At 38.0% G+C, this 9,118-nt stretch overlaps 1 protein-coding gene across 1 annotated transcript in view; it reads left to right on the top strand.

The window, feature by feature from the left end:
- Positions 1 to 1,263: 1,263 nt before the first annotated feature.
- Tex28 (testis expressed 28) overlaps positions 1,264 to 9,118 on the top strand; it is a 42,376-nt gene continuing 34,521 nt past the window's right edge. The window contains exons 1-3 of the mRNA XM_034486342.2: positions 1,264 to 1,276; positions 2,106 to 2,133; positions 5,695 to 5,784. Coding sequence (XP_034342233.1) covers positions 5,773 to 5,784 — 12 coding nt within the window. The 5' untranslated portion in view covers positions 1,264 to 1,276; positions 2,106 to 2,133; positions 5,695 to 5,772. The remainder of the gene's footprint in view (positions 1,277 to 2,105; positions 2,134 to 5,694; positions 5,785 to 9,118) is intronic.

The following is a 9,118-nucleotide window of genomic DNA, read 5'->3' as shown; positions in this document are numbered from 1 at the left end:
TTTTCCTTTCTAGAACTTTCTGTCCAACAAACCCAGAGTGACTGTTAAGTCCAAAGCCAGCCTGTAACTTGACTGTGGAGCCTGACTTGGGTGAGTTTTCATCATGACAGAATATTTAGGTGTTTATTTTAAACTCTTAGGCGATGTCTTTCCATACACAGGACATGGTTCATCTTTTTTAAAATTTATTTTTATTGGATATTATATTTACATTTCAGATTTTATCCCCTAACCCCCCTTCCCCCCACCATCCAGGAACCTCCTATCCCAGCCCCCCTCCTCATGCTTCTATGAGGATGTGCCCCCACCTACCCCCCCACTCCCACCTCCCCACACTCAAACGACCTTTCACACAGCCATGGCACCTAGTGGTGTGCCGGTTTCAGTAACATAGTAGTCCAAGTGCAGTATCTTGACATAAAAGTTATGAGTTCCTGTGTAAGACCTCCAGAATTGTCACCTGAGTGCCACTGGACTTGGCTGTTCTTGCTATGCTAGGTTAAAAGTTTCCTGCATTTAAAATTTCAGTATGCCTAAAAATCAGCTGCCTGATTTAGCATGATAAAGAATCTAAATTGATTTTACTTACAGAGTATGTGAGTATTCCTTTCCTTCCATTCTCATAACTACTGGACATTATTAGCACTTTTAAATTTAATTTAAATTTAGAAATCTGATGGATAAGCGAATACTATTCAATTAATGCTTTGATTTACAAATTGCTGATCACTTTGTTTTTTAGTTTTTAAAAAAATTATTTATTTTTATGTGTATGAATGTTTTGCCGGCATGGATGTTTGTGCACCATGTACATGCCTAGTGCCAGAAGACATCAGAAAGAGGGCTTTGGATCCCTTGGAACAAGAATTATACATGGCTATGAACCATCATCTGGGTGCTGGGAATCTAACCAAGTCCTCTCTAAGAGTAACAAGTACTCTTAATCATTAAGCAATCTCTTCAGTCCCTTTCCCAGTTTTTTAAAAAGGATTGTTTGTTGTTTATTCAAAGTTCAGCCTATCTGAAGTATTTGATACTATCTTTTGATGTTTTATTTAGTGACATTGTTCTTAGATTATTAATTTATATTATTTCTTTAAGTATGATGCTGATTAGTCATTTATTATAAATATTTATTTAGCCTTTATGCACTTAATCTATATCTGTTTTAGTTTTTAATGGTAAGCTAGATACTTTATTTTTTGAGAAAAAGTTAAACAAAATCTAAAATTTAACTTTATTTTTCCTTCTATACAGTAGATCACAAGATCTTAAGGTAATAAAATGTGTGAATCACTTTTAATGGCATTTAGGCCTGAGCATTGTTTAGAAATGTCTTTTCTATTCAAAGACTGTAAAAATGTTTATACTTTTAATTTTTCTCGAATTAACTATTTAATCATTTTGATTTATTTTATGTGTATTAATGTTTTGCCTGTATGTATGTGTGTGCTCCACATGCATGTGTGGTACCTAAGGAGGTCAGAAGTAGGCATCAGATCCCCAGGAAGTGGAGTTACAGATTGTTGTGGGTATTGGGAACTGAACCTAGGTCCTGTATAAGAGCAACAAATGCTTTTAACTGCTAAGCATGCCTCGAGCTCTTTTAAATGTACTTTCAATATTTAATAGTTGTGCTTCTTATGTTTAGTTCTTTATTCTGTCTGGAGTCTAATACTATACATAAAGTAAAGTAGCACTCTAGTTTTTTGAGTAGCCTAAGGCTCTAATTTACTATTTTCCCCCAAAATTTCATAGATATTTTGCATTTTTTCTTTTAAACTTTGAAGTCAGTTAATTTAAGACTCACAAGATATCCTCTCTTGGATTTTTTTGTTCATTTGGTTGGCTTTTTTTGAGATAGGGTTTTACTGTGTAGTCCAGGCTGACCTTGAATTGTTGCAGTTGTCTCCCAAGTGATGGGATTGCAAGCATGTGCCACTGTACATAGCCCTGTTTGATTTTTTAACTGTCATTTCATGAAAAATATATATAACTGGATATTTATAATATTAAGTAATCTCCCTAAGATCATGACATATAGCTATTAATAACCACATCTTATTAACATCTTACTTTATGTTTTCTTTTTTGTGGTGATGAAGATCACATCTTAGTCCTCATAAATCCCAGGTAAGCCCTCTCTTCCTGAGATACACTCCCAGTTCTTAAAAAGATCATTAGTGTGTATGCATGTGTGTATACAGGTCAGAGGACAACTTTGTGGAGTTGGATTTCTTTCACCTTTTTGTGGGTTTTGTGAATTGAACTCAGGTCTCTAGGCTTGCATGACAGGCACCTTTACCTGCTGAGTAATCTTGCTGGCTCTTCTTGTAGATTTTTGTTTTGTTTTGTTGGTTTTGTTTTGTCTTTTTAAAAAAAAAGACATGGTATCAGTAGCCTAGGCTGGCCTGGAACTAGAGATCCTTATGTCTGACTTTTCCAAGTGCTAGGGTTACATATAGATGTACCACTAGGCCATATTTTCTTGCTTAAATTTCATAAATATACTTTATTATTATTAATTAATTAATTAATGTGTATGGAATGTGTTTGCGTGCATGTATGTATGCATGTGCGTGCATGCATGCACAAATACAGAAGTATATAATTCCATGGTGCATGTGTGGGTGTTAAGAGGACAACTTTTAGTAGTTAGTTATTTCTTTCCACTATAGATAGGTTCTGAGGACCCAAGTAGTCAGGTCATCAGACTTTGAAGCAAGAGCTTTTTTACCCGTGAAGTCTTCTCTGCCAACCCTTATCCCAATTTTGTTTTGTTTTTAATTTCCTTCCTAAATACTTATTTTATGTGCATTGTTGTTTTGCCTTCAAGTATGTCTGTATGAGGGTGTCAGGTACCTTGGAGTTATAGACAGTCATGAGCTGCTGTGTGGGTACTAAGAATTGAACTCAGGTCCTCTGGAAGAGCAGACAGTGCTCTTACTCACTGAGCCATCTCTTTATTTGCTTTTTAAGTAACAAAAGCAGGGGCAATTTATTACGAGACAGTATAATCCCAAGGGAGAGGAAGTAGGCCAGAGCAAAGAAAGATTAATACCTTTTTAAACTCTTGCTTTGTGTTTTGTTATTTTGTTTGTTTACATTTAGATTGAACTTTTCTTCTGTTGATTTGAGACAGGGTCTATGTGGTGCAGGTGGGCCTCAAGTTGACTAAGGCCGAGGTTGAGCTTGAAATTTGCTCCTCCAGCTTTCCCTTTTTTGGAGGTGCTGAGGTTAAAGGCCTGTACACCCCCATCATTTCATTTTAAGCAGTGCTGTGGAATCTTACCCAGGGCCTTTGGTGTGTTAGATGGTCCCTCTGAGCAACATCCTTAGCATTATTTTTTAGAAATTTGTGTGTGTTGGGAGTGGGGGAGGGTTGTGAGTGTTCAAGTATTAATACCCGGAGTCAAAGGATAACTTAGTGGGAATCAGTTATATTCTTTTACCATGTAGGTTCCAGGAGTGGCGCTCAGGTTATCTGGCTTGGTGGCAAGCATTGTTATCCTAGGAGCCATCTCTTGGAGATCCTGTAGTTTTGGATCTGTAGGACCGGCCCCTTCATACACTCCAGCAGTTCATAAATGGAGTAGATTGTTGGTGTGGCCAACTCAAAGCCCTGGATCTGGGCTTGGGTAGTAGCTGAGATGTCAGCTGGCAAGCTCTCCTGTAACTATGCCACTGGGGTGAGTTCTCCAGCACTGTCCTGGCTAGCTCATCCAGTGCCACAGTAGGCAAGATGCACCAATCCTCCCACTCTCATGCCCTCAGGGCTGGCTCATCTGTGCCCACGCCATCAGAGTCAGCTGTACTATGTTACCCAGATAAGGTTTCTGCAGCAATCAAGGGGCTGGGCCAGCTCTCCCACTCTCAGATTCTCAGAAATGACTCATCCTCATCTATCCCTCCCCTCTGCAACTAGGACCAACTCTACTTTGCTGTTCAGGTGAGGGCAACTTTATTTATTTTTTTAATTAAAGGAAGATATAATGAAACATAAAAAAGTTATCAACACCCAAGCTCCACCACCCACTGTCCACTCTCCAGAATCAAACATTTTCCACACTTTTGCTATTTTGCTTGCCATTTACCTCCAGTTATCTAAAGGATCTGGTTATGTAATCCTATTTAATTGTCTTTTTGTATTTTAGGAATTGTTGGTTGATTTCTTATAGGAAAGATGATGATGTAGCTCTTTCACCTGTTACCTCTCTAGCCATACATATTTCATATTTGGCTTCCCTTCTTGCACAGTGCACACTGATGATTTCAGGTGCATCATTTTTTTTGGAGTTTATACTATCAAATTCTCAAATCCAAGGGAACACTAGTCAGAGATGAATAATTAGTGTAATTTCTTTTCCTTCCTCATCTAACATTTTCTTTTCTCTGGAGTCAGCATTTGTACTCCCTCGAGTTCAGCACTTCTACCAAGTGTCTATGTAAAAATCTCCTACCTATGTGTTTAAAGATGTCTAGCATTCTAGTCACTTGATTCCCAGTAACTCTTAGAAAGAACTTTGTGTTTATGTATGTGTGCGTTTGCCCATGTTTGCATGTATTCCGGCCAGGAGAAGATGTCAGGATGTCTTCCTCTATTTCTACTTTATATTTTTTTACAACTTTTATTTAATATTTTATTTTATGTATATTTGTGTTTTGCCTGCATATATGCATGTGTACCATATGCATATGTACAGGAAAGCTGAAGAAGACATCAGAGCCCCTTGAACTTGAGTTCAAGATACTTGTAAGAGTTACAGATACTTGTAAGCCACCATATGTATGCTAGGAACCAAACTGTGGTCTTCTGAAAGAGCAACAAGTACTCTTAACCATTGGCCAATCTCTCTCTAGCCACTTGAGCATTTCCTTCCTTCCTTCTTTCCTTCCTTCCTTCCTTCCTTCCTTCCTCCCTCCCTCCCTCCCTCCCTCTCTCCCTTCCTCCCTTCCTCCTCCTCCTCCTTCACTGAACCTGTAGCTCACCAATTAAGCTACGCTGGCTGGCTAGTAAGCTACTGGGATCCTCCTGTTTCCACCCCAAGCACTGGAGATCCAGCATCAGGCCCTCAATTTACCCTCTGAGCCATTTTCTTATCCCCAAAGGAACCTTTTTTTCCCCCTCTCCTGGCCTGCTGTCCAATCACGAGCAATGAGCACCTCTTTTTTTTTTTTTTTTTTTTTTTAATCATCTGGAAAATAGAAAATGATTCTTTTTGGCTTTTCTCTTTCTACCTTCCTCTCTTCACCCCAGCATCCATCACACTGTTTCCTAAATCAAAAAATATTGAGAAAGATTGTAGAGGAAGTAAACCATTTGAGTTCTTTCATGTCTGAAAATGTTTCTCTGTGTAGTCATAGTTAGGGTTTGGAATGTGAGCAGCAAGTTTTACCTCATATGAGGCCCTGGGTCCAATCCCTAGCATGGAAAAGGATGGGAAAGAAGTTAGAGGTGGGGGAGACAATAGAAGAGAAGGCAAAGGAAAAGCAAAAGGGAGAGGAGAAGAGAAAGGAAAGGGGGAAAAGTCCTTATTTTAGAAATGACTTTAGTATAAATTTCTAGGTTGGAAATCATTTATCCTTCAAGCTTCAAAGGCATTACTTCATCTCCCTCTAGTTGTGCTGAAAAGTCTGAAGACATTCTGAATTTCAATTTTTTTGAATCTGACTTAATTTATTTTTCTCCAACAGTATATCTCTTCTGATATTGAGGATACTATTCTTGATTTTATTGATGCTATTAAGAAGTCAGATTGCAGTCTAAAAGTCATGGTTTTAAAGGTAATATGTTTCCCCCTCTGGTTTTAATACCTTGTGTCTTGATACAGATCTATTGCTGAGTTTGTTTGTTTTTTTTTTCTACCTAAGATTTATTAAGCTTCTTAATGTGTGGATTTTGTGACTTTTGTTAGTTCTAAAAATTTCTTTTAAAATATTCATTTTGTCTTCTCACATTGGTACAGTGAGATTTTTGCTAGATCTCCACATTCTGTCTTCTGTTTTTACTATTTAAAATTTTTATTTCTTTACACTTCTATGCTGGATTCCAAATACCCTTTCCCCCCCAGGTTTGTTTTACTATTTATCAATTTTCTCTTGTCATATAAAATCTGCTATTAAATTCATCTATTGAACATTTAAAACATTTTAAAAAATTGCTGAATCTGGCATACGTACACAAAGGTGCAGAAAGCATAAACATATATCTTAAGAAAAGGAGAAGGAGAGGTTCTCTGTGATGGGGAGACCAGGAAGGGGGAACAGTGTTTGGAACGTAATAAATAAATAAATAAGCTTTCATCAGTTCCCATTTCTTTCTCTCTTTTTTTTAGTTGCACAAATAATCTTCCATTTTATTCAAGAATATATTATAAATACATAGAAAAATTTAAGTTATAAAATAATTATTTTTAATTTAATACCTGCTAAATTAATTTAATAAGACTTTATTAGGTGTAATAAAATTTCTACTGGAGAAAAAGCCACATTTCAATATTAATTTCTAATAAAATCTGTGTTTTTAACCCACGAGCATGTGTTTAATCATGGGAATCTGAACACCCAGGCACTTTTTTTCTTTCTTTTTAAAAATTTTTTATTTTATATTTTATTTACATTTCAGATGCCATCCCCTTTCCCCATTTCCCCTCCCTAGAACACCCCTGTTCCATGCCCCCCTTTCCTTTTTGCTTTATACAATTTTTAAAAAAATGTTAATCAAAGGATTTATAGGTTTGGTAATGCTCAATCAGAAGTGTAACCCAATACCCAACCTAGATATATAAACTATCTTTGACTGGTGGGGACACGTGAACATCTGCCTTTATGCCCCCCCCCCATTCTCTCTCTTTCTCTCTCTCATCACCTAGCTTCTCCTCTCCTTCATCTTCACTTCTCCTTACTCCATCTCTTCCTCTCGGTACTCCTTCCCCTTAGCTCCTCCTACATAGCACCCTTCCTGTTAAAATAAAACTTTTCTCTCAAAATATAATTAGAGCATAATTATTCCTAATTGTGCCAGTGAGGTACAAGATAGTCCTAATACTCAGTCCATCCTTTTGTTGACTAACCAGAACTTCTGTCATCTTTCCTAACTAAAACACTTAGTTTTGAACCTGGCTTTTTTCTTGGCTTTAGAATGAATGTCAGCTGAAAACCATCCACTCAGATCTTTTCTCTCAAAGTAAATAGCCAGGATTGGCTATGAGACTATAAGTCTTCAAACCCGTCAGAAATCCAGAATGACTGAGTTAACTGAGATTATGGGAAGCACTAAGCATAGCTTCTAAAACATAGCCAATTTATAGAGACTGCTGAACACCTGGAAAGCCCCTATACTACCGAACGTTGGAGCATCAAATCTTCAGCCTTCTGGCCCAGAATCATCTGACAGACCTTAGTGATGCAGAATTATTAAGGGCTGATTACTCTGTCTTGGCAGATATAATCAGTCGACTATTCTGCATGTGTGTCCTTTTCTGGACAGTAATTTGTCTGTAGATGGAAAGAGGCAATTCTTGTCTAGTGGCTGTCTCACCACAACTGGAGTAACTCCAAGGATGCTCAATTTCTTCTTAGAATTCAATATATGAAGCTGTCAGGAGCAGACAGGTCTCTAATCAAAATGAACATTAATACAGAAATGTTTGTAACGTCAATTCTATGGACTTCTGACGTTTTGAAAACCAACTATCCATGTAAGGTAATCTGGACTCTTGTCTGTTCACTCCTCTCAGCTATTTCTAAATAAAATATGGAAAACACCCTAACAATAAACTCAAAAATATAAATTTGCTATAGTCCCTTAACTCATAGGCTAACCGTCCCAAATCAGTTAAAAAAGTTAAAGAAGGACTGGGTCTAAGCCTTGTATTCATAAATGTGTTATACAGGCACAGTGCCCATGAGAGTATCAATATTCATCTCACTTTTATATCAATAAGAAGCTCGTACTAATGAAAACCTTAAATTTGAAATCAAAGTAAATTTTGTAACATTTAAGAAATTATAGCCGGGCGGTGGTGGCGCACGCCTTTAATCCCAGCACTTGGGAGGCAGAGGCAGGCAGATTTCTGAGTTCGAGGCCAGCCTGGTCTACAGAGTGAGTTCCAGGACAGCCAGGGCTACACAGAGAAACCCTGTCTCAAAAAACCAAAAAAAAAAAAATTATAACTTCATCTTAATAACAATTATATATATTTCTACGAATAGGTTATGGGTATGCAATAAATCCTAGCTAACCCTCTCTATTCCCACAAAACCACTACTTTTCCCTAGAAAGACAGCCCAACATTTACCACCTTAGTCCCCAAGCCCAGGGAATAGGGGCGCTGACTCTTCATTAGCTTTTTCAAGCTGATTATGGGCATTGAGATATTAGAAGAGGAGTGGGGGGAAGGGCAAATTGGCAAGCCTCTGATGCTGTGTCTTCACTGCCTCCAGATGGAATTCCCGGACATCAGAGGTTTGAGCAGGTCTGCCCAGCTTGCTTGATGAGTAGATACACCAAGGCTGTGTATTCTGCAATATACAATTCTCAAGACAAATTTTAGTATCAAGATAGTTTTTTTAAAGAGGGCTGACATTTTTTTAAAGATGTTGGTTCTAACAACTTTTCTTTTCTCCCCCAATTGGTTGTAATATTTACATTTCAAATTTTATCCCCTTATCTCATTCCCCCCACCACCCAGGAACCCCTTATCCCATCCCCCTCCTTGTACTTCTATGAGGGTGTGATTTTCCAGTTTCTATGATGCTGTTTCCATTAACCTAAACTCCCTCCTAAATTTCTAAATCCTTCCCTTTGTGTTATTAAATCTCCTATTTTTCTTTTTTTCATCTCTCTCTTTTTTAAAAAAAAATTGGGTATTATATTTACCTTTCAGATTTTATCCCCTTACCCCACTTCCTCCCACCACCCAGAAACCTCCTATACCATCCCCCCCTCATGCTTCTATGAGGCAGTTCCCGTACCTACCCCCCCACTGCCCCCTCCCCACCCTTACGTCCCCCCCCCCCCCGACTCTGTGTTCGTTTTTTATGGGACCAAGAAACTCCTCTCCCACCTATGCTCGACAAGGCCATCCTCCCCTACATATACAGCTGGAGTCATGGG

The sequence above is a fragment of the Arvicanthis niloticus genome, chromosome X (genome assembly GCF_011762505.2).
Source record: "Arvicanthis niloticus isolate mArvNil1 chromosome X, mArvNil1.pat.X, whole genome shotgun sequence".
Lineage (NCBI taxonomy): Eukaryota > Metazoa > Chordata > Mammalia > Rodentia > Muridae > Arvicanthis > Arvicanthis niloticus.
This window is presented reverse-complemented; position numbering and strand designations above follow the sequence as displayed.